Below are 26290 nucleotides of genomic sequence, written 5' to 3' on the forward strand. Positions count from 1 at the left end.
CTCATTTTACAAACTGCCGCCATAATTTTGGTAGTTTTGCCTAAAAGTGTTAATTGTAATAATTCTAATTCTAGCAAAGTAATATTTAAATGAGTAATATTCTAGCCAACTGAAATATCTGTTTTATGAATGTCTTCAAAATATATAAATTAATACATTTATATTTAATGAATGTAATGAATTAATAATTTTAAGTTAATAATTCCGGTCATACGTATAAGATTCAATGCTATAGTTCTTTAAATTCTCAATCCTAGAGAATAATAAATTATCTATAAATTCTTTCTTCATTTCTATAACGGAAGTACCGCCCTTCTGCTTCCGCCACATTCACAACATCCAAGATGTCTGCCGCCATAGCTTCCCTCGTTTCATACGGCAGTGATTCCGATTCAGAAAATGAGTCTGAATCTAATACAAGTGTTGAAAAAGTGAACCCAGGCGATACGGACGCTACGGCTCACCTTAAACCGTTGCAGTCAGAGAGCAGTATGTCTCTGGCTGTTTTAAATTCCGCCCCTGAGGTCGCTGTCAAGGTAAGCTAAGCTAAGCAGCTAACGTTAACCTCACTTTATAATTAGATTATTGGGAGTAACTCTGGCTTACTTACTTGTTATGCTGATAATAATAAAGGTTATTCAAATTACTGTGGAAAGGTGGTGTTGTAATTAGAAGTTATTTATTCTCTAAAATTACAGATTTGTTCTAGTAGTACTAAGCGGGAAAGATTCCGCAAAGTGTGTTGTAATCTTTGCGGAATTACTCCTGAGCTAATTCTAAAAAAAATACACACTGATTGAGCTCTGTGTAACTTAAGGTCCAACTACATGTATCTTACACTGTACTAGTTAACGTGTGCTTGTGTAAAACAAAACATGCGAATTACCAACCTAGAGCATGTCTCCTTTATCAAGAAGCTCGTTTGCTCATTGTTCGAATCCCGATTTTAGGAGGCTGTTGAGACGGGCATACACCTGGACCCTGCTCTGAAAGAAGTCACTTATAACCCAACATATGAAACCATGTTTGCACCCGAGGTAAGTCTGAATATTTGTGAGCTGGGTTACACATATAGTTAGTTAACTGATAATATAACATGAGTGGCATTTGATCACTTTGTTATGCAGTTGTGTGAAATACATATATTTAATTATTTTTAAATGGCACTAAACGATAAAGGTGATACATATATGAGCAACATGACAGAGAAATTAGAAAGTTATTTCAATTATTCATCCTTAAAAGACATTTCATCAACTGACATAATATTCTAATATGGAAAAGGTAAATTAGCCTTGCCCTTAGAATGTATTGTATTATTGTCAGAAATAACTTTAAAAAAAATAGTTTGCTGAAAGCCTTGACCATCTTATGTGCAGAATCACTTCAATGCAAGATTTTTGTCCGATTCCTGCCTGTTTCAAGACCCCCTGCAACATTTCAGTTGCACTGCAACCCAAACTAGTAACATGAATGTGTACTTACTTTTTTTAGGGTAGGTTTTGCAGAAGATTTGCCAGAATTTGTCAGTATCAGAATAAAATCATATAAGAAGGTAAACAAGTAAATTATTGTTTACCTTCTTATGGTTATTTTGTTTCAAATTGTGACCAGATGGGAGTGATTTTTAAGTTTATGAATCAGAGTATTTATTGCTGTTAATGGTTATTAATGTTAAATTATTCATGATTGTTGTCATACCACTGCAGTGTCCCTAACCTGAGTATTTTATGTTATTCATTGATTTTTTTTTTTTGTAAAACAGATACTTAAGGCTGCTTACGGTAATTGCTCTTAATTGCTCCTGCAGCCTATCAGTCTAACTGCTGGTACATTGATCACTGTATCAGTTGTTATTGATGTTGTGGGGTTTTTTTTGTTTTTTTAAGATCTACATGTATGAGAGGGCTTGTGAAAAAATAAATTAGTTTTTTATGAGGATCCACAGAAGTTTATCTGTAGCATTGCTAATGATTTTATATTTTTTTTCTTCATAGTTTGGCCCAATGAACCCTTTTAAAAGCCAGCAGATGGCTGCCCCCAGGAACATGTTATCTGGCTATGCAGAACCTGCTCACGTCAATGATTTTATGTTTGAACAGCAAAGGAGGACTTTCTCCTCATATGGTAAGCCTAGTGATTTGGGTTTGGATGATGCAGTGTATTGATGCTGTTTAAATTTTAATGACTTTACAATTCTCCCTTCTTTGCTTAAAGGTTATGCTTTAGATCCATCTGTTGATACACACGAGTCATCCTCTAATACCTACATTGGTGCAGTGGAAGAGGCTGAGAAACATAAAGGTAAATATTATTTATATTCAATATGTTTGAGTGTTAAGATCTACTGATATGTTCAAAAAGCTTTTCAGTTATTTAGTTTAGGGGAAGTTTGTGATTCTAGTACCATATGGCTTCTCCTACAGGTCTGACTGTGTTTGAGAGCGGTCTGAAGAAGTCACAGAAGAGGAAAAAGGTCAAAGGTGGAGATGCAGGAGAAATTGACAATTACCTTGGACCATGGGCAAAATATGCAGATGAGAAAGATGTGGCCAAACCAACAGAGGTAATTTTGACTGCTTCTCCGTGTGATTAATCTATTTGTTATCCTGAAAGGCATTTTTTAAATACTTTATTTATATTCATATATTTTGCCATAATGCAGTTAACGTCCTCTAAAGACAAATTTTTTTAATCTTCCATAATGCAGGTGATGCAATGGAACATATTTTGTTTAAGTTATGTAGTTGTGTACTAGACTTTAATAGATGACATGCACAACTGGCCAAATGCTGATTATTACTCACATTTCCTTTTTACATCTTAGATGAAATCCATTTCAGTTCGCTGTATTTGTTTTCATAATTATATAAAAGGCAGTAAGTGTGAAGTAATCCCCTGGTTGTGATTATTGTTATTGTACAGGATGAGCAGAAGGAGCTGGATGAAATTACAGCCAAGAGGCAGAAGAAGGGAAGGAATGAGGATGATGCTCCTTCAGAAGAGAAGACTATTCTCCATGGTACTGACTTTTTTGTTAATTTTGATCGGCTGTGGCAATTAGAGACATGATTGAAAATGTAGCCTAAACGAGCCTATTTATTTATTTATTTTTGAAATTATATTTTGTGCTGTTATAAACAGCATACAGAAACAACAGGTCATAAATGTCTTGATGCATGCTCAATCATCCAGGTAAGTAAATTCCAAATAGTTGATTCTGTTCATCTGGACGTAGCGTTTTCAGTGGGAGAAACATTTCGGCACTCGTCCAAGTAGGGCTGTTCGATATAACGATATAGATCGGATGACGATATAAAAACGTCTATCGTTTCATTTTACACTATTGTTTGTTTCGTGGTGTCACAAAATAAACTGTTTACGGCAATATTTTTTCATCATTTTGATGGTCACTGTAGTGGCTATATTAATTTCTTCTTTCTCTCTTTCTCTTATATTTAATATAACCACACTATGGACGGACAAGCGCCTGTTTTTATGTGTTGTCGTTAGCAATAATGACGGTAAAACCATCGTGTGTCCGCTTGTTTATCTTCCACATAAACCTTTCACAATAAAGCTCAAGATCCTGTTGAGACTTTTCAAAATAAACTGAATCACGTGAAAGAGTATGCAGAGTGTTTACGGATGAGAAGCAAAAAAGAGCCGCCAGGTGCTAAAAGATAAACCTTAGACTCAAACATTAGAACAGGCTTTTCCCCGCAGCACGCCGTGTAATAAATACTCACAAAGAAAACGGCGGCCTTTACAACTTATGTCTAAAAATGCATTGTTTCATGCATCGGTTAAAACACTCGACTCCAGCTACAGGACGCGCAGCTGGAAACGCTTCACGCAAGACGAGCTGCTCGAGATTCACAGAATTTACAGAAAATGTTAAATTTTTGTGATTTATATCGTTATTGGGACGATAGATGTCTTATATCGGGATATGAGATTTTGGTCATATCGCACAGCCCTACATCCAAGTGATTTCTTCAGTCTCAGCTGACTGCAGGTTTCCCCAACCTTATAAACAGTACATTTGCACAATGACTGAAACGAGTCCACTGACTGGACCTCATACCACAGGCTTTACCCACGGAAATCTACACCAAGTCTGTATGGTTTACTGAAGGGTGTACCTTTAAGACCATTTGTCTGTAGGACCAACTCAGTCACCCATAACGTCTCAAAGTTTCTGTGAGTCCTTATATGTCAGGACTATCAGAACAGTTGAGAGGTATTTTTTCTAAACACCGCATCTTTGTGGCTTTTAAACCCCACACCGCGCTTTGATAAAAAATTGGTCCGCCCAAAGGATCGGGTCCCCCAACATAAACAGAGTAATGTAGTGTACGCTGTGAAATGTTGGGAGAATTGCCAGGGAGGAACTGGGAGGAACGCTGGTTTGAGCGCGGAGTCAAGGAGGCCATTTACGTGAAAACGGAAAGACCATCTCTGAATCGAGGAGGGCGCCTAAGGGTACATCTTTCGCCATCTTACAATGCTGTGATTGCAGCCATTCCCCAACTCTCTGTGAATAGTATTCATGGCCATTGATCAGCGGTCTTTGATCAATGATCAATGAGCTTTGATCAGTGGTTGTTGATCAATGGTCATGACAATTTGCATATTAATGATCAAGGAACTGACCTCACAGCCCATTGTTGCCTCAGTGGTGCTAGTTTCAGTCATTGTGCAAATGTACTGTTTATAAGACTGGGGAAACCTGAAGTCAGCTGAGACTGAAGAAGTCGCTTGGATGAGTGACGAAACGTTTCTCCCACTGAAAACGCTACGTCCAGATGAACAGTATCAACCTTTTTGGGAACAGGTCGTAAAGATATTTCACAAAGTTTACTCATTTCTGTTCTCAAGTACTTAATATGTCAGGTAGTTCCTTTGTCCGGCATAGATCCAAATACTGCAGGATTCTTTTACATCACATTTTGTCTGTTTCTTTTGTTCTCTCCCACAGTTAAAGACATGTATGATTACCAGGGCAGGTCGTACCTTCATGTCCCACAGGATGTGGGCATCAATCTGCGTTCTGCGGATGCTCCAGACAAATGTTACCTGCCAAAGAAACAGATTCATGTCTGGTCTGGACACACCAAGGTCAGTTTGAGGCGGGGGAAAAAAGTTCTAAAAGTATTTGTTTTAATGATTTTGAGAGCAGTGAAACATGGGCATTTGTGTATACATATTTCATTATCCAATCCTTGTAAAATGTCTGAGAAAATCCATAAAACCTTGTAGGTATTTCTGAACACGGTGATAACACGGGCATATACCAGCTGCTTCGCACCGACATATCTGAGATTATTTTGTTTGATTCAAAGCCATGTCTTTATAATTCACATATAAAGGCAAACACTGGGTTATTCCAAGAAAGATGTGATTCAAGTGTCTGATCTGCCAGTGCGCTTCAGGGAGAGGAAATCACTCAAGTTTTAAATTGGCTCCTTTCTGCTTTGTGCAGAAAGTTACAGACTTCAGAGTCTAATTTGAATACAAAGAAATTTGAAAAGGATAAGTGTGTGGAAGTGCTGATGTTGAGATAATAGTTGGAGAGTGGCTCATGTGGTGTCACCAAAGTTTTGTGACACTTTGAAACTTTGGTATGTTGCAGAAAATCATGGATATTTTCGATAACTATTACAGAATTAAGATGATAATAAAGAGTCTGCACACATGCTGTCCTGCATGCATTATTGTTTTGGCCGGTGTGTCCAACTTAAAAATCTTTGAATAGCAATAGCCTGGCCATGGCTTTGTGATTTCAAGTCACATTTATATGATATACATTGCAGCATTTTCCTTCTGCTAGAATATTTTTCTGTGCTTCAGCCAAGAGTAAAAAAAACCCCAAACAAAACAGAAAAAGACCCCCAGAAAACAGATAAGCACAATATCAAAATTTACAAAACAGCTTGCTTTTACTGTAAATCAGCCATAAGCTGTAACAGTGACTGGGATACTCAAAATAAAGAGTCTTGGTTAAATATAAATTTCTCATCCCGTGTATGTTCTAGGGTGTCAGTGCAATCCGATTGTTTCCAAACTCTGGTCATCTGCTGCTCTCCTGCTCCATGGACTGCAAGATCAAGGTAAATAAGCTAATAAGGTTTCTGGAGAAAAGGGGGGTGGGGGTGTATACACATTTATCTAAGATGTGATCTTTATGATTGTGTAATAATCTCTGTAGCAATAAAGTAGCCTGTTACCCCGTATTTTAAATACGACAAAGTATAAATCAGTTTTTTTCTCTTTTGTAACTGTGCTGTCGTCTTCACAGCTGTGGGAGGTGTATGGTGAAAGGAGGTGTCTTCGGACTTTTATTGGTAAGTGTGCAAAATGCTCATCCTACATCATCTATCATAATGATGTGGTACATGATAAGTGTTGGTGTCGGTTAATAATTCGCTGTATAAAATTGAATTGTGTCGTTTATTCAAGTAAATCCTTTTATAAATAATAATGGATCATCAGCAAAGATGCTGACATTAAAATATGGTCAAGGTATGAAGTGCGCTCAGCCTTTTGGGAAATACAAAGCAGTGACACATTGTGAGCTCAGCATTACTGGAGGACTAATGACATGTCTGCTGACCGCTGACAGAGCGCGGGGGGATTTGGGATTTTTTATTTATTTTTTTAATATACAGATATATGCGTATTTGGAGTCTGGGGGCAGGTTAGGCTAATGCATGCAGGACTCTCTTACACTCTTTCCAGAGATGGCACGCTGTCAGAATAGAGATTGTTTGCAGCTGTGGTTCTGCTTGTCAGCTCCTTCACTGAATATGCATAATTCAGCAGCTCAGAGGCCGGGGGGAATGAGGGGCAAGGGAGGGCACAAGACACGAGAAGATACAGAAGGAGAGAACACAGTTTAGGAGTGAATAAACTGACAGAGATTGACTAGCTTAGAAAGTAGTGAGTAGGAGAAACAGCAGAGCTAAATATGATGTGTGTTAGAGTTATTGGCTATGCCTTGTGGACAGAACCCTCAGACTGATATTGATATTCATATTTTCTCCAACAGCTTAAAGAAATATTTCTGGGGTTTTTTGTGTTTTTTTTAATTTTCTAGAGGAATTTGCACATAGCTGTTTATAAGGTGATGTTGTTTGTAATGTCTACCAAACTAAGCAGTGATCAGCACTTGCTTGGTTGTGTGCGCCTGTTTCCGTAGTTTTAATTGCAGTCTGTGTGGCCTCAGTGGGCTCCGTTAATGCTGTAAAAAGAGTACAGCCCTGCTTAAAGACTTTTTCAATGTGGTAAGCCTTTGCTTGCATGAGGCCCACAGGGACCTCTCATCACCTCTACTGTATGAGGGGGAAAACCCAAAGGATTACTTTAGTATTTAGTATTTATTTATTTATTGTCATTGTCAAGAACAATGAAATTGCGTTTGGGGCTTCCATACAACCCAAAAAAAAGAAGAAAATAATAAATACCCCTTAAAACCCAAGTGTACATATTTAACCCAGTGTGACTCCAATGCAATAAGACAATCCTTAGCAATAATGTTCGTAGAAATACATAGACTGATATTAGGAGACAATAAGAAGGTGTGTCTTTTTTCACCACCCTGTTTTACAGGCTCATTTTAAGATTCCGTTTCCTCCATTTTCCCAGATTCCACTTCATCTTCCTTTATTCATCTCCCTTTTTTAATTCCTTTATTCAGCATCTTTTATTCCCCTTAACCAAATTTCATATTTCTCAAATGATTTTGCTTTCAAAGGAGGACAGCTGGGGGATTCTTGGTAACAAGATTGGGGAATGCAGGAAAATGAATTTTAGAGGATGTATTTATTTGTCTGTAATATATGTGTGGTCTGTGTCTGTGTTAGGTCACAGCAAAGCAGTGCGAGACATTTGTTTCAACAACACCGGGACCCAGTTCCTCAGCGCTGCATATGACCGCTACATTAAACTGTGGGACTCTGAGACAGGTACGTGGGCCACTGACAGCAATACGTTCTTTATGTAGGCGTACGGCTCCTTTTTAAATCTTAAAGTGACCAAATCAATAAAACTTCAAAGAAATAATTAAATAGAGAAATATATAAATGATTATCTTGAAGATGAATGATTTAATTAACCATATATATTCCTAGATGATAAATATTTTCTCTGCACGAACTTTTTAGTAATATAAACTTGTTTTCAGTCCAAGATCACATGAATTTTATCACTAACGCTAAAACCAATTAATCAACAGAGATTTTAATAATTAATCATTTAATTTTTTTTAAGCAAAACTACCAATACTGTAATCCAGGATTTGGATTTCTTTTTTCTTTCAGTAATTTATATCGGATGCAAAAAAAATAATTTACAGGTTAACTGATTTAAAAATGGTTATACCCGGTTAACATAATAGATCAATTAGGATGAATGACATGATGTCTAACACACCTTTATTGTGGAGGTGAAGTCTGCTAGTAAAACCAAATTTTAGTTGATCTGCTCGATCTGTGTCAGTCTGTGCTCCCTCTAGAAGTTGGGCCCATGGTTTCCCTTTAAAAAAGAACCCACTTGGCTCATCTGTCACATTTTTACCCCTTTCAGCTCAAGAGTGCCGCTCCAGCAGAGGGCAGAAAAGCATTAAATCCCCCACTTGTTGATATCAGTGGAGGACACATCATCCAAATACTTCTCCTAAAAGTTGATTTGCTTGAGTTAGATTTGTCAAATGAAAAGCATTGCTTACTTTTTTCACACAACTAGTTGTTGTGTTTTGTTTTTCTGGGGATTGTTTCTTCCTATATTATAGCAGTAATATAAAAAGCGTGCTATTTTAGCATACAAGTGCCTCTCAGTGTTTTCAGTCATTTCAATTTCCTGTTTCCTTGGTTGTAGCAGTAGTTGGAGCATCATCCCTGTGATGATTCACCTTTACCGAATGAACACTAGGAAATTTTTGTGTGTTACAGCTGAGTTGTCACCACCTGCAGGGATATGGAGCATACAGCATTGAAAGTTGTAGAGTGTGTCCTTAAATTTTAAAGCAACTTCAGTGTGCCTTTGTGAGGGAGCCACTGTGGATTATTCTGGAGCTCTGACTTTCAATTTGCTTCCCACCACAGGCCAGTGTATCTCCCACTTCACCAACAGGAAGGTACCATACTGTGTGAAGTTCAACCCAGATGAGGACAAACAGAACCTTCTTGTGGCTGGCATGTCAGATAAGAAGATTGTTCAGGTAAAGCTGACCATTTCTTCCACCGCAAGAAAAGTCGATCATGTTGGCCAAGCAGGTTGCACACATGAATTTCTCTGTTTACTCCCTGTGCCCGCAGGACCGTGAAATATACTCCTGTCTCATCCTCCAGCGCTAGTGTGTGTAGTTGTGTGGGAGTTGTAAGAGGTTCAGTGGCTGACAGGACTAGAGCAACTCATTAATCACAAGAAGCATTAGGGTAAACAAGAGGCGAAGGAAAGAGAACAATATGTGATAAAAGTAGGAAATCTATAAATGCACTATCACGTTTTTAGAACGAGTCATGCGAACCTCTCAACATGCTGAAAGGACAGCTCAAGTGTGATATAGTTTTTATTTTCGACATTTCAGAGCAATGGATGTTTGGAAATCTCTAGAAAGACATTTTAATTCTGGGAGATTAGCTAATAGGGGAAAAAATGTTGAGTTGTAATTGTCAGTCACAATCTGGCACAATAATCAGGGTTAGCGTTAAATCATGCAGGTCCCCTTTTCGGGTTATGAGAACAGATGGCTGTTCACCCCAAGGGTGGGGAAAAAATGGAATTTGGTGTGAAAGCCATCCGAACAGACGAGCTTCATTTTATTTATTTATTTGTTTGCTGTCCCTGGAGGGGTTTCTGTGTGGTTGCCTTTTATATTTTAATTTGTACATGCTGTTTTCTCTCAAAATATTAATTTTTAGGACTAAAGTCTGTTTGATTGCTAATCGCTGTGATTACATTAAGGCAATTTAAAAGGTTCATAACATCGGTACAGTTTATAGCTGCTCTCATAGGGAGTCTCCCACAGTGAGCCATATTCTCTGTTTTTGCAGTGCGATTGAGACGAGCTGTATTTATTTTGGTAATCATCACTCCATGCGAATATAGCAAGGCGCAGTGGAACAAGTGTTGGAGGGATTGTGAATTCATTTTAGTACTCCACTTTTCGACTCATGGGATACATTTGTTTACCTCCCTTCTGTCTGCTGTGCTGTCTGTGCCTCTTTGTGTCTCTAAAAGTGGGACATCAGGACAGGCGAGGTGGTTCAGGAGTACGATCGTCACCTGGGCGCCGTCAACACCATCACCTTTGTTGACGAGAACCGTCGGTTTGTCAGCACATCAGACGACAAGAGTCTTCGAGTTTGGGAGTGGTAAGTGCCGAGTGCAGCCTGAACTGCTTATGCCATAGTTGAAACTTGAGAGTGCCGCTGTAGTTGTTGCTGCCGTTCTTCCAAGCAAGTCATGTAATCCTCCTCCCTAATGCTCTGCGTTTAATAACAGAAGGCTGTAGCTGATATTGGCTTGGAGAAATCAATCAACAATATGAATGTAAAGCAAGAAGGAAGTGAACCAGTGTGGACTATAATTAAAAAACGAAACAATCAGGAGTTACAGACAGCTGGGTATTCAGTGTAATTTTGAGCTGTGCAAGTATTAGCTCTGGATTGTATTTTTTTAACTTTGTTATAGGCTTGTTAAGATGCACCTTGGGCACATCAAGTGCTTTTATATATTATTGTTCTTCTGTGATGAGCAGGATACAGATTATAGTGTTTTACGAGATTCCTTTTATATACGAGTGTAACTAACTAAAACGATGTGAATGAAATGATTTGTAATGTGTATGTGTTGGGATGACTGGAAGGTTTAAATCCCACTTTTGGGGATGGTGAAAGAAAACGCGAACATGAATTTTAATAACAAAATTAAAAATGTCCATATCCTGCTGTTTATAATTGTTTGGACAACCAAAAGACCACCGGGAAGGGCTTGTACACTGTCTGGGGTGCCCTGTCATGGTAAACAAACTCAGCTATTTGCTGTTTATAGATAATAAATATTTAAAAACCACCAGATAAACAGAGCTTTCCATGGAATGCTTCAAGGGGAGGTTTTGTATCAAGGGCAGCCATTTGTATTTAGTTTGGTTTAATTGTCAAAACTTCCTCATGAGCTTGTGAGATGGATTATCTGCTTTAAAAAGTTTTTTGCACACTTTAAGTCAATGTGAAAGACAGAATTAAAGATAAACACAACAACAACAACAACAAGCTAAAGAATTAAATCCTAAGAGTCTGCTTTGGGCAAACTTCGGGCTCCCATGAGCTTTTTTTTAGTGCAGCGTGGGAGTAAGCGGGCAAGTGGTATGTCAGGCCAAAAAGTGACTTGACGGTCCCGCTTTTTCCCATGGATACCACCTGGCTCTAGTCCCCCTGCCCCACTCTCCCTGTGAGAGCTGCATTAGGCTGAATTTACAAGAATAGTCTCATGTTGCAAGAATAGAAGCGGCGTCTAGCAGAGAGGGGCATGTTGAGAGCACGCAGAATAGACTGCGAGGCAGCAAATCCACAAGCCATTCACGTCATAGTGAAAACGCCTACACGCAATTTAAATTCTGTCCACGTTCTCACACATAGTGTTCCCAGGATTGACTACTTTATCTATAGCATAGGTTTGTCATCAGGAGAGTCTGTGAATGCTTTCCAGGAGGATTACAATTGATTCGAAATGTACCAAACTGCACAAAACAAGGGGAATTAACTCTTGATCATAAAGACATCATGTAGAGAGCGATGAAGCCCACGGGGACACTTGGAATGATAATAAAATGAGAAGGAAAAGGATAGCGGGAGATAAGTGGTGGAGACTGTGGAAGCATATTGTAGGAATCACTCAGGATGGTCAAAGAACTGCTAAACCTCCCCAGAACTTGATTTCTTAAAAAGCCTGCTTTTTTAGAAGCGATCGATTTATCTCAGCTTAATAAAACTCCCAAATCGGAATGTTCTTAGAATAATTTGAAAAGGAAACAAATGAATAAATGAATTAAATCTGTCAGTGCTTGTTTTGTGAAACCATCCTTCGTTTCAAATTAGCACATATAATGAGATAAATTATATTATAGAAATCTTAATTTCAGACCCACTGAAGTAGTGTGTCTAAAAACAAAGTGTGGGTTCTTAGTTATGGAGTTTAGTTTGGCTTGACTGCAGATTCTGGCTTGAACAAACACAGAAGCTCCTTAATCTCTGACCGTGTGACGGTCGTGCAGCCCCAGCTGTCACTCGTCACAGAAAGAAACAAGGACGTGGTTTTAGTAAAGCTGATGGCAAGTTGAGTTTAGGACTTTGCTTTATTTTACAGCAAGTCTCAGCAAATTGGCACGCTGTCATCCTGACAGACACACATACATGCACTGTACATTTGAATGATCTTCTTCAGACAAGTTAAGATCAAATAGCCAAGTTTGCTGTTTCTCCCAAAGCAGAGAGACATAGCAGAGCATAAAAGAACAGCGAGGCCGGGTGAAGGAGCAAAGGAGGGTTTCATAAATAATTGGTGGCTGGTGCAGCATCAAAAGCATCTTTCACATTATTTACAAGATTTATTTATTTACTGTAGCACTAATGGTGATACAGCCTGTTTTTTTTTCCTTCTTTACCTCCACCACAGCTCTTCTCTCTCTAGTAAATAAGCAGTTTTGAGCTGGCATAAGCACCTTCAATGTCAAACAAACAACAGCTCTGTCGATGTTTTCCCATAGAGCTGTTATTGCTAAGGGCCTTCTCACGTTGTTCTCATCCACTGTTTAACCCGTCTTCAAGTGTACTCACAGTGTTTTGTGCCTTTTTCAGGGACATCCCTGTGGACTTTAAGTACATTGCTGAGCCCAGTATGCACTCCATGCCAGCTGTGACTCTCTCCCCCAATGGTAAGTAGACTAATCATGGCCAAACACTCATAAACACAGGGAGTAAAACCTGCATTACCACACTGAAGTAGAGTCACACCTTCTGAGATTTGCCATCGCTCAGGCAAGGTGGGAAAAACAGATATTCTCAGTGTAGTAAGTTTGTTGTACGTGGAGATTTCTGCTTGCCACGAGATCCAGATTTTCTATCAATACATGTCAGCTGTCTGCGTTTCCAGTTCTGTGTTTAGCTCTGGCTGTTTAATCGTCACAGATAATGCATTAACTGTTGGATAACAGAAATATTTGGACACTTGAGTGACTTAAACTGTGTACATTTGATGTCAAAACAAATGTTTAATATTTGAGCAATTTTGCCTTTTGGACACTGGAGCAGTAAGATTAGACAGGGAAGTGGGGCGAGGGAACAAGAGAAGACACACAGGGCCATGGGTCGGACTCAAACCTAGGACCTGTTGACTGCTCCATCAGTGAGCTACACTGGCACCCAATGCTATTTATTTTTAAGATGAACAGCTGTATGACTGTATACTGTCAGTTAGCATACCGTCGTGTAAAAAAGAGGGTTTTCATAGTGTAATGGAGGAGGTCACGAGAATGGGTTGCCTCACCGCTCATTGGCTAAACGGCAGCAGTATGCTGATATCTTACTCAGCAGATGTGGCTCCGTTCGTGAGTTCTGCCGACTGGCTGGCCTTTTGTACACATAGGACTCAGTGCAGCTGCCATGTTTATTTTAGAGACAAGTCTTTCTTCGGGCAGCCCTTCCAAGCAAGCCACACTTGTTCAGTCCCTCTTTCTAATGGCACTGTAATGTTTTCCACTTTTTCATTGTGGAATTATGGACTTCAAATCAATTTGGCCTTATAACCCTTCCAAACTGATGGGGAGCAAAAATGTGATTGTTGATTGTTGATGTCTTTCTCCACACGAGCAAAGCTTTTACTTCTTTGATAGTAGAGATTTAGGTCAGGGTTGTAGGACTCTGTTATAAGCCTGTAATTTTTTTGTAATTGCTGAATTTTACATTTCTTTTTGTGTAAAGTACCTTTACCATGCCTTCATGCAGTGCTGCCAGATTTCAGAGCAGTATCACTCTGTGAGATCCATATATCCATTCATATTCTTACCAATTACCGAGGTTATGGTACTCTTACCTGTACTGTAAATAAGCTGCAGCCAGGAAATGTTATGTTGATTAGACCCAGTTAACAAATTTTAGATTACATAATAGGAGTGGGCAATAAAAGCCTCAAAATTAAATCACAATTATATCAAGAAAATTTGTAATGTTATTGCTGTGGTCTCACTTCATAAGAGAATTTTTCTGAAAATTACTCAGGATTTTTTTTTAATTGTAACATTTTATCTGTGATTGCAGGCAGTAGCGTTTGTAGTGCAAACTAAATAAAGGGCATTTTTCATCTTTGTTTTTTCGATATGAGCTACAGCCATTGATGAAAGAATTTAGTAAATCTATTACTACATGGTGCCAGCAGCATAGTGTAATAGGAGATACAACATGGATCAAGTATTACCACAAAAGTAGCCAAAGTAATATTTTCCACTGTGATTTTTTTTTTCTTGATCAAGGCATTTATTTGTTTTTATAATATAAAAGTGATCACATATAACCAAAAATGTGCTCTGATCACAGGATAAAAGAAAAAAAGCATAACAGTCAGATCACACAAAAGAAAAGAAAATGAATTTTAAAAGCCACTTATTCATCACAGATCTTTTGCTTCTATATTTGACACCAAAGACAGAAAACCATTTAATAGATCCTTTTTTTAAGCAGTGCATCTTTTTCCCCTCCCCAAGTTGTAAAAAGTATCTGATGTCACTAATACTCTGTCCTTCCATTTGTGAAGATGAACCTTCCTGCCACAAAAGGCTGCATTTGGGGTAACAATGAACTATTATTTTCCAATAAATTTAGAAAACTTCTTATGTATTGGACATGAGCAATTGGATAATTTGGGACATAACCAAAACATATGAGCATAAACATGTGCTCTAGCCCTCATGCCTGGGCTTGTTGTAGGGATGTAGACGCATGATCACAAAATTTAACAGATGAAGCATAGCTTGTTGAAGCTGGCCTGTTAGTACAGGATTAACTTTGGCTGGTAGTCATTAGTTTCCAGGACTGTCCTTGGTTGAGCTGCTTCTCTCCACTGCTCCCAGTTTCACCCTGTGTGTCTGCTTGAATGCGTGTGTTCTGTCTGTAAAGCTCTTCCCCACACATGGAGCAGAACCTAGCAGAGGAGAATCTGCCCCCCACCCAAGTATATTACACTACCATTTTGTATCCATGGAAACATCTCCATTGTAATTTATGTAATATCTCTGTAGGCAACCTACAAAAACCTTTTTTTGTCCTCATTTGTTCTTTTCCTTTCTACATTCCCCCCCCCCCCCCCCAGTTTTAAATTTTTTCTCTCCTCCTGTTCTCTTCGTACTTGCCTTCTTCCTTTGGGCAATATTCGTATTTGTTCCAGCGTGGTTTGTTTATCTTTAGCATGTGAATAATGAATGAGCTCTCAGTGGGAGACCATTCAGTTTTCTCTCAAGCCTAAATGGCGCCCAGCCCCACTTGGCACCATATATACAACCCCCCCCCCCCCCCGGCTCTTCCCCATCTCTTTTTCATGTTGACTAAGCAGACAGGGCTCCAGTGCGCTGCTGAAATTGGTCAAGTTGTTTTCATTCTCCTGCACTTATTCTATTTGACATTTGCTGACAAGTTTTCTGGAAGTGGTGTAAAAAGAGGACACACATATCAGAACTACATTTCTTTCTCAGATCGAATTAGTAATTTCCTCATGTACACTTTTAAAAAGTGCGGAGAATTGTATAATGCTTTGACACTAAAGCACTGCCTCTCACCATCGTGCAGTGATGTTGAAACTGTTGGATTGTCAGGGGCTGAAATGCTCTCTAAAGCAGATCTCTGCTGAGCAGCCACTGATGCAAAACCTCGTTTTATTTTTTTTCCCTAAATTGCCTCAATCTTTCCAATTCACTGATGGCAGAATGATGAGTTCATGCCCTTTTCAAAGGGCTGTCCACTTCAATCCAAATTTCCAGTTTTGCTGTTTTGAAGAATTTTGGCCATGAGGCAGTTTCTACCATTTACTGTGTAGCTGCTGTTAGTTAATGTCCCTCCAGATCACAGTTTTTGCACTGTCAGGTTTAGGCGCATGCTAGCAGTGTCATCAAAATACCGCACTGAAGATCTGAGGGTCTGCTTGTTAAACACTTGGCTGTACAGAATCATGCAAATAATACATTTAAAAGGTTTGGGGACAACTTTTAAAGTTTATATGCGTTTGAATTTGAATTCAAACATTACCTTGAAATTTCAATGTGAACAACCAAAAATGCTTTTGTTTTCTCTTTGATTTTTTTTTTGCAAGAAATGTGTATTGTGTTATCAAGGGCACAAGTGCTTTGCAGCATAGTTGGCCAATGGTTTATTGTTTTGTTTTTTAAGGTAAATGGCTCGCCTGTCAGTCCATGGACAACCAGATTTTGATCTTTGGAGCCCAAAACCGCTTCAGACTAAACAAAAAGAAAGTCTTCAAGGGTCACATGGTAGCTGGCTATGCATGCCAAGTGGACTTCTCCCCAGACATGAGGTAAGCCTTCACAATGTCACTCTGAAGGGCAGTTTTATTCTGACAGAAACCACAAAGTAGAGATGCTTAAAGCTTTAGAATATTCCACTAGTAAATACTAAACAGTACTTATGAATAAAAATTTGCTATTAGTGTAATGGGTGAATTAAAAACTGAGTCCAAATGCACCATTGTGCAGATGATCAGTATATTGAGATATCTTTGCTTGTATTCTGTAAGCTGTTTCTCATCCTGAGCTTTAAAATGCATCCAGGTAATGAAGCACTCTTGGTGAAAAAAAAACATACAGCCATCGCTAGGAGAGCTCACAGGACATCTTCCTATTTTTACACAAAACGCCCATTAAGACCCCTTTTTGTCCCTCTTCTCACCCACCACCCACGACTGTGAGCAGGTGCCCTCACTTCCTTTCAGTATCCATGGCAACATTGCAACCCCTGCCTAGATTAAATACCAAAAATTCCAACTCCCACCTTTTGGCTGCTGAAGTGAAGATAGAAGTTATTTCTTTATTTTTATAACCATGTGCTAATTATGAAACGCGTTTCTTTCTACCAGTTATGTGGTGTCAGGAGATGCAGATGGAAAGCTGAACATCTGGGACTGGAAAACCACCAAGCTTTATCACAGGATCAAGGCTCATGACAAGGTGTGCATCAGCGCCCTGTGGCATCCACATGAAACCTCCAAGGTCATCACCTGTGGCTGGGATGGACAGATAAAACTCTGGGATTAGATCTGTCCCTGAGGACGGGTTTCTGGAAATAATGGACATGACCTGACTGGTTCAATAAAAAGGAGGAGGCCAATTGTCTCATGGTCTGGAACTGTTTTTGAGTCGAAGCCAAAAGACTGGCATCCAGTCTGATTGTACAGGTGTATTTGTTTTTTACCCTGTGTAGGATCAAAATACTTAGTCATGTAATATCTGTACAAACAAGAACTTTCAAAGTATTGGTTCTACTGCAGAAGAAGTATTACAGGGGGTACCTTGTTATTCTTAATGTTTCTTTTTTTTGTTACTGTATTTTCCAATGTTCTGGTAGTATACCTTTCATATTCTTGATAAAATATATTCTTTGTTTTCAGCTGTATGGCCATCTCTTTGTGGAAATAAACAACCTAAAGTCTACCTTTTCAAAAAATGAAGCACTCCTTCCTTTGGGGGGGAAAAAACCCCCCCAAAGTGTTTATTCTTTAAAATCAAAATCATGAGGAGAAATTCGGTTCATCATCAAAAGGTTTGGTAAATTTCAATAACTGAACAATGTTGTTATTTTAAAGTGTTACTTTTCCTGATTGTTGGCAGTGTTGCGGTGCTGAACAGACAAACGCCAGCTGAACACGAGGAAGGGAACTGATGGTGTAAAATTCTTATGTGTGAAGTTTTTTTGGGGGGGGGGGTTTATTCTATTATAATTCCAGAAACTGGAATTACAGTTTTTTTTCTCTTACTTGCACAAATATCCACGTTTAAATAGCCAACAAGCAAACTCTGTACAAGTGTACAGTCCCATTTTTTCACATTGTCATGCTGTGGTGATGCATGGAAACTACTTCTTCAGGAGCAGATCCCGTCTCTTTCCCGCCTCCTTAAAATATTCACTCACTGTCGGTGACCCTGTAACGCTGTATCCGCTTCCTTGAATTCATAATTTAGCTCGTGAGCTGCGTAGTCTATGGACTTCTGCTGTCTACTATCAGGTAGGACTGCCTGGCTTTGGGCCAGGCTTAGATTGGACCTTGATGATTTTGACTGTGACTTTCCTGCAGCCAATAATACAGCCACTATGAGGTAGAACACAGAGCCTCTGGAGGTAATTATGCTGCTCCTTTACTTGGCTTAGGTCATCGCAGGCCAGCAGAGGATGAGCGGGAGGATAAGTAGGAGCAGAGATTTTTACTTTTTTTTTTTTTTTTTCAAAGGTCGGGCCAGATAAGAGCAGTGTATTTGAAGAGAGCTGTGCCCCAGAAAGTCCATGTTACACATTCAGATTTCCAGTTATCAGCGACGGTAAAAAGTTATTTTTGAGTTCTATCTGGTTTCCCTAAAGGCCTCCACTGAGTATTCACCCAGCTCAAGGTGTAAGCACTGCTGGCATTAAGCACATTCTTCTGTAGAAAAATGTGAGGTTTAGCAGGATCGCTGTGGATGTGGAAGAGGTGGAAGCCGGAGCGCTCAAGCTCCTTCAGCAGGCTGTACCAGTACCGCACCACAGATGGCTCATCGCCACCCACCTCAAAGCCTGCCCAGTGCAGGTGAAGCTCCAGCAGCAGCTGTCCCACTGAATCCAGAACTCTTTCGAGGATCAAATTTTCCAAAATCTTCCATTCTGCACTCTCCATGTCTGCCTTCAGTACATCCACCTGAAACACAACCAGAAAAACTTCCGATTTAAATGCATCTTGTTTAGGTAATAAATGACACCAAGCTGCATGGAGTTCTTACATGCAAAAGCTATTAAAAGATGAAAAGTGAAGCTTGATTTTGTTCTGCGCCGGGGATCTTGATGATGGATTGAGTGAAAGAGCAGCCTGACAAGACTTGCTGTGATAGAGCAGGGAGGAAATTTTCAGAAGATGAATGTTAATAGCACCCTTAGGTCATATTCATGTAAGGACATTCATGCATGCTCAAAGTTTAATGCATATCCTCAGGACACTTGGTTTCCTCTCAGGTCTAGTATAGCAGAGTCTTTCAGGCTCACCAGTATCTCATAATTTTCTCAGGAAGTCCATCATGTAGCCATAGTCAATAATACATTAACCAAAGAAAATATCAGGGATTAGTGCATTAAATAGTCTTTCCTACAAAAAAAAAACTAAACAAATAGGCTGATAACATTTCTTGAGCTAAACTAAGTGTCGGGTGGTCATTAGTGTAACTGAACAGGATTCAAAAACAACTGTGGCAAAATATCGTCCTCTGTCCTCCCCACCATTGTCCCTCACTCCCACAAGCAGAAACGTTTTTTTTGATTGGACAAAAATCACATGATGGAAAATGATGAGACATCGCTGAAAACTAATGCTAATGTAATTTCTATCTGCTTATGTGTGTGTACATTGTGTTGTGTTGTAAGGATTATAGATGATCACACAGCTTCACTCTATCTGTCGTCATTTTTCTCTTCCGTGGACTTCCCAGAAATGGCCTTTTTGCCTTTGTGGTCCCATATCCATGTCTATGGGTGGAGCATGGGGGTTATTTCTGTTCAAATATTCTGATTTCCTTTGGCTTCATGTTTAACTGCAGACAAGCGAGCATTTTTATTTTCATGTCTTCTAAATGGAGTGTACTCACTGAACTGGTCAACAGTCTAGCACAGGTCCAACACAGAGAGGCAGATAAACATTCACACTCACATTATGTCAATCCAGTTAACCCAACATGCACATTTTCAGACTGTGGGAGGAAGCCAGAGTATCTGGAGAAAAGCCACACTAGCACAGGGACAACATTTAAACTAAGCAAAGAAATGCAGTCAGGTTCAAAAAAAGGAGGTCATGGGGGTGACAGACAACCATTATGTACATCTGTGAATTCACTCACGATAGTACGCTTATGGCCATATCACCACGAGCAATCCCGATCTGTTTGTATTTTATATTTTATTATATTTAACAATGTTAACTTTTATCTTTTAAGCTTCATTTGAATTTTAAACTGTGCCAGCAAATCAAAAAGCATGCATTTCAGTGGCTGTCTTATTAAAATTCATTTAGAACTCAGGATTAGATTTGAAACACACACAAAACACAAAGAAAAATTGACTCTGCAATAATGAAGCTGATCAGCCCCGGTGGATAGCTTCCATAGACAATTTTATGTCAAATGACTTTGCACGCTGTGAAATTCCTGCCCTCCCTAACAGAGATATTAATGTGAGACTGCTGTAAACGGTTTTAGCCAATGAGCAATGAGTTCCTCTGCTTCCAGTGAGTCATAATGTATGTGATTACTTCTGTACAGCAATCTCAGCATTAGGCATTGGAACACATTTTCATTTTAGAGAGGCTTTTGATAAAAAGTTGTCTGAGTCTGTGTAAACAAACAAGTTTGCTGATTTGAGAGCAGAACAGCAAAATGGGAGTTTACATTCGGGCTTGTTAATTAAATGGAAATGTATTTATTTGAGATAAATCCTAGCTATTACCCAGACTTTATTTTTTCTTTTTATTGCACACAGAATACCTCAACTGACCAGCCAAACAGGACACAAATCCTGACATTATTACTAGGAATGTGTGCCTTTATTGGTGACTATGCCACCAAAGAGCAGATCATACTTCCAAATATTAATTTTACTAGAATCTAAAAGGTTGGTGAAAACACTTCAACAGCTGCATTAACCTCTCTTTGGGCTATTTCTGCAACCGTTTAAAAAGCAAGCAAAAATGCGTGAGTGTAACATTTTTTTCTCTAATTATTTCAGTGCATCGTTTAGGCACAAAAAGCACATTCTTAGTCCAAAGATTGTTAGATGTAAGTTTTTCTGCTTAGGCTAATTAAATCCCGTATGGTAGCATCTCTGGGCAGTGTTACGCAATTACTGTCATGATCGATTGTCCAATGTGCAGCTCTTTTTCGCTAAATGAGATGTGACTTCCTGCTACTGACATTTGCACCCGCCGTGACAGTGTGTGCGCTGTGTCAGCTGGTCACTAGAGCTGTGTGAATGAGTCATCTGTGTGTGTGTGTGTGTGTGTGTTTCTTTTTTAACTAACGGAGATAAGAAGTGCCGCACAAATGCATATTTTGACCTTTCAGAGCGACTCCCGTCTCTTGATTGCTGCCTTTCCTGTCGCCGAGGATTGGAGAAGAAACAGTTCTCCTGCTGTTTGCTGCTTGCTCCTCCTGCACACTGTGTACTCACATTAAAACCTCATTACAAGAATGCATGTGTGGCTCTGCATTTAAAACAGGTGAGGTGTGTTATCTATAACGCAGCATGGTGTACAAACCCACCCACACATACTGTAAACACGCCAGCCCTTATTTGTTCATATCTCGTCACACACCGACATCTTCATATCTTTGCAAACCGCTCAGCTTAAATCAGTTAAAGCAAAGCACCTGGTTTCTTCGCCAGGGATTCTGCTTTAGTCTAATTTAAATTTAGTCTATTTAAAACAAAAAACAATGATAAGCCCAGCTAGCAATCAATATATATTAACTGAAATGTTCACTTTATTATAGGAGAGAGGGTTAGTGGAATAAACTTTAGAGTGTTAACAGTAGTGATGCAAAAAAAAAAGATTTTGCCCTGGAGGGTGATACAGATGCTCTGCAAAGCTCACCCCAAGAAAAAAAAAAAACAGAAAAAAGGATAACCTCTGTGTAAAACACACACTTTATCCTGAGGGTGGAGTGGGAGCCCAAATTTCATGAATCAGTTTGGTTTTCTTTGGTTTTTTCATACACCAGTGAAATTCAAAGAAAACAAATAAGCAGGAACTTGACTATCAAATTGTGTTCACAATAATTAAAAGCCACCCACACCCTTTAACAGTTGGATTTAAATGCATCATGGGTGTTTACGTCAGCTAGAACACATCTGCGTTTACACCTGCTTTTGTCACGTCTCCAAGCTATCCAGATGCCCACTGTTGTTCAGATTTCATAAATATATCATAATCTGTTGCCAGTAAAACACCACATTTGTTCAGAAAATGCAACATATATATATATATATAATCCACTCATAATATCAGCAGGACCAAACCATATGTGAAAGGCGAAAGGGATAACATGAAACAGGGTCGCCGCACCCTGAACTGATTCTTGTTATGTCCCTGTGGGGGACACATCAGCGAACATGACCGTTTACACTAAACCCATATGTGACCACAGAGTCTCAGGGAAAAGGATTTGGCTTATTGTGCAGCATCATAAAGCTCGCTGTACTGTAAAAGCTAGTACTGCAGAGCAGCTATACTTCCAGCAACACTACACGTACAGAACAATTTCTGCTGGGAACTTTCACATTTTTCAGCAAAAGAGCCTTCAGCTGCACAAATGTTTCAACTTCACTGTGTCTTCACTGGCAGTTTTATTAACGAGTGCACTTTAGTCCTTCCTGTCCTTTGAAAGTTTGTTGTCCGCAAGCTGAGAAGTACCTGATTCAGCTGTGTTTTGCTGGAAGCTGCATGCTGAACCCCGTTTCATATTTTTAGTTCATGCTGACTTACAGCTATGACACACATTCCTTGAACCAAGGTAGAAATTGGTTATATTCCTGTTTTGTGTGTGTGTGTATGTGCAGAATTAGTGGCACAACACAGCCATTTGCACTGTTAGCAGGTGCCTGTAGGCTTCTTTCAGCTGCTCCCTTACTTATGAGCAGTTGCCACAGATTTGGCTCTGAGGTATTTGTACCTCTTCCTGAACTCAAACCGAGAATACCGCACATGTTAGGCAAATGTGTGAAACACAATACTGTGGAATCACTCATATCTATGACTCCTCTAACAGGAAAAAGGAGGATAATCAGAAAAGGTGGCTGAGGGAAGTGACAATAATGGCTTTTAAAAAACAAGCAAACAAACAAAAAATTACATATTGGATCCTTAATGGTATCAAGGCATTTATGTACCAAACTGAATGCTCTGTCTTTAATCAGTGTTCTGTAACCGTAACTATTAAAGTTACCCGGTGAAGTGGATATATTACAAGAAGAGAGCCTTGATGCCTTTAAGTCATGATTTAATTACCTCTTTAGAGAAGCATGGCTTCCTTGACCTTGAATTACCATTTAGCCTTCCTATTCAGGCATGCTTGTTGGCTCTATAACTGTGTTTATTAGCATGCATGCTATGACTGGGCTTGGTGCGTGTGTTTATGATTGAACGTGAATGCAGATCCCTATCTGATGAGGTGAAACACAAACCCTGAGGAGTTTTGGGGAGGTAATACATCCAGCACAGTCATATTTACAAGAAAAAAAGTCACATATACGTGAAGATATTCACCTGGAGTTTAAGACAGACAGAGGAATTAATCATAATGAGCTGTTTTATGTTGAGGCGCGCAGGAGCAAACCTGCCCTTGCTTGCTATGCATGAATAATGCCGACGTTGATAAAGGAACACCTTCATCAGGTTTAAGGCAGAATCTACAACCATTTATCCATTTTATTCTGCTTATCCAAATTCAGGGTCATGGGCAGGCAACTGTTAGGGGACCTAGACCGCTGTGGGACCACTGAGAGCTGACAAGCTTGCAGTATGAAATGTCACTAGGATTGACCTGACCTCCCTAAGTGGGCTCCACCTGACTCCACTCACTTATGTATGCATGATTCTGTTTAAACAAACTGAAAAACCACAGAGAAAAAAAGGAAAGAAAAGAAAAAAGAAAGAGGAGAAAAGCAAGTTAGAGGTGAGCGGAGCAGACAACCACCATTAAATAAAATGCTAAATAACTAAACGCGGCTAGCCTAGCCTTAACTGTGGAGGGCAGGCAGTTGAATGACTTCCACTATCATCATGTTAGTTCTTTTTTTAGTTAGATCTTTGGCTAATTTGGCTAGCAGAGTAGCCTAGCATGTTATTTTTGTTGTTGTTGTTGGTGTTAGATTATTACACTGGTTGTATGTGCCCCCTTTGGGAGGAAACTGGAGAGAACCCATGCCAACACTGGGAGAACATGCAAACTCCACTCAGGAAGACCCCAGTCTTGCTGTGCATGCCATGAGCATGCCTATCTAGAGCCTCAGTGGCCTATTCTCTATCTCTTACCTCTCTGTGTCCAAAGTCATTAAGTATGGTGGCTAGTTTCTTCGTGCTGGCATACTGACGCTGGGCAACAACGGCCGGGCTGGGATCCCTCCAATCTACAGAAAGACGATGGAGCCACATTTCAGCTTGTTGCAGGTGAGGCTGCTTAAGGCTGGGATCAAAACAGTGAACTTCACAGCCTGATTGGGCGAGAGAACTTTCCAGGGACCGGTCATCCACTCCTAACCTAGAAAACACACAAAAATACAGACAGGGCGAATATGTGAGAGTCAGCTCCATTTACAGGAATGCATATTTCATCGTCTTGACTTCATTTGTGTGAAATGTTCCAATGACGAGATGAAGAGATTCTTCATGGGACACATGAAGACTAAGTGGTACGAGTGGCCCAAATTATGATATTTTGACAAAGTTATATGGCAACTAGCTATTGAATTTCATACAATCTCACCCCTTGTGCACATTTTTAAGGAAGTCAAAGTGTGGTACAGGTACAGACAGTCAGGTAGGAAAACACAGGTATTAAAAACTTTCTAAAAATAGCCATCGTTAGAGAGGGATGTTTGCATGAATGCAGCTGTATAACTTCAATGCGTGTTTATTTCATGCAGGGTTGGATTTCATTAGAAATTGGTCGCCTACTATAAAACCATCGTCTTTATTGTTGCTCCATCATTTGATAGGGCCAAGTGCTTATGAGACCCATATGGAAAAGATATATATAAATCTTATAAAGTTTTTATCTGTCTTGTATGAAACTTGTATGAAAAGCATACAGGAGTGAAAACACATATAAGATCCCTTGAAAAATTATATAATGAAACTTGTATGTTTTATATACTTACTAAAAAAATATATGAAAGTAATGAGAAAGTGGCCACTTTCATGAGTAAATCATATATGTTTTTACTATTTCTTTTCCATATGGGGAACAACGCAGGATGAAGCCCTTCTGTTGTATTCCAGTGATCTAAAACTTTAAAAATGTGCTCTGAGGCGCCACTAAAGCGAAAACATTTGATCAAAGACCCAAAGATCGGTTTTGTGACATGAAACAACACCTTAGCCGGTCGTTACACGTGTCAAATGCAACAGAGCGAGTAAAACTGATAAAAGGATACAGACAAGATAACACCACGGCGTCACTGTGATCTTACTTGGCCTCCGAGCCAGAAAAGAATCAATAATTCAAACGAAGGGAATAAAGATTTTAGCCAGGAGATACTTGACGCTTGTGTTTCTCTCTTATGTCTCCTTTGTTTCATGTTTCTCTCCTTTGCTCTCCACATCTCTTTTCCTACAAGTGGCCTGCTTCTCTATTTTAAAATGTGTAAATCTAAGCAGACAGACACGTTCCCTCGTGTCTCTGTCTCTTTCATGCCTTCTCTCCCTTCTCCCCGCACTTTTTCACTAACCTCTCTCACTGCTGTTCACTGTTTATTCCACCCCTCCCTTCTCTAATTCCACAATTTTCTCCTTTTCTTCCTGTCACTGTCTCTGCATCTGCATTCCCCTGTGTCTTGTTTGCGCGGCGGCTGTATTCTGTAATCGTGACAAAGGGAGTAGATTTCACAGTACGCGTCTTTTACAGATGAGGCACCGGGTCCCCAAATGCATCACGCTGGTGGGAAGATGAGAAATGAGCATATGTGAGGGATTGAGATGCAACTAGATGTCTCTTTTTAAAGCACTAAATATTTCATTGAGAGTTTTTCATTCTCTGGTGAGGTTTTGGTGAGCGGCTGAGAATCAGTGCAGCGAAACTACGGGGATCGGGGATGACTCATGAGGCGGCAGGAGCAAAAGGGGGGAGTCACAGTGCATCACATGCCCTTCAGAATAACAATGTTCATAAAGGAGGGTCTCTACTAGGTCTCTCATGAGAGCAGGAGGGGTAACATAATGGATGAATGGCTACATAAATGTGGGTGTTCTAGAAAGAAATTTACTTCATACACATTCTTTATAG

The 26290-nt window shown here is 39.5% G+C and overlaps 2 protein-coding genes across 4 annotated transcripts in view; one reads left to right on the plus strand and one right to left on the minus strand.

Annotated features, from left to right (window-relative positions):
• Positions 1-316: 316 nt before the first annotated feature.
• cdc40 (cell division cycle 40 homolog (S. cerevisiae)) lies at positions 317-17713 on the plus strand. The gene is made up of 15 exons (XM_026194321.2): positions 317-536; positions 951-1037; positions 1998-2127; positions 2218-2304; positions 2427-2566; positions 2926-3022; positions 4982-5121; positions 6039-6113; positions 6302-6347; positions 7866-7967; positions 9105-9220; positions 10243-10376; positions 12861-12937; positions 16437-16581; positions 17140-17713. The coding sequence occupies exons 1-15, from the start codon at positions 345-347 to the stop codon at positions 17315-17317; spliced, it is 1746 nt and encodes a 581-aa protein (XP_026050106.2). The 5' UTR covers positions 317-344; the 3' UTR covers positions 17318-17713.
• A 24-nt stretch (positions 17714-17737) lies between these two features.
• mettl24 (methyltransferase like 24) overlaps positions 17738-26290 on the minus strand; it is a 39383-nt gene continuing 30830 nt past the window's right edge. For 2 of the 3 annotated variants that reach the window (XM_026194322.2, XM_026194324.2), the window contains 2 exons: positions 24322-24547; positions 18443-18948 (listed from right to left, as the gene is read on the minus strand). In XM_026194322.2, coding sequence (XP_026050107.1) covers positions 18604-18948; positions 24322-24547 — 571 coding nt within the window. In that variant the 3' untranslated portion in view covers positions 18443-18603. Of the gene's footprint in view, positions 18949-24321; positions 24548-26290 lie in introns of all 3 variants that reach the window. The other variant, XM_026194323.2, reaches the window with a different exon arrangement.

Source organism: Astatotilapia calliptera, chromosome 15, assembly GCF_964374335.1.
Source record: "Astatotilapia calliptera chromosome 15, fAstCal68.1, whole genome shotgun sequence".
NCBI lineage: Eukaryota > Metazoa > Chordata > Actinopteri > Cichliformes > Cichlidae > Astatotilapia > Astatotilapia calliptera.

What these genes read in the sequence shown, in the direction of transcription:
- cdc40 (XM_026194321.2), top strand. Translation starts at nt 345, where the DNA reads ATGTCTGCCGCCATAGCTTCCCTCGTTTCATACGGCAGTGATTCCGAT. An exon ending in TCTGGTCTGGACACACCAAG is followed by an intron (nt 5,122 to 6,038) that starts GTCAGTTTGAGG and finishes TGTATGTTCTAG; the next exon opens with GGTGTCAGTGCAATCCGATT. An exon ending in ACTGTGGGACTCTGAGACAG is followed by an intron (nt 7,968 to 9,104) that starts GTACGTGGGCCA and finishes TTCCCACCACAG; the next exon opens with GCCAGTGTATCTCCCACTTC.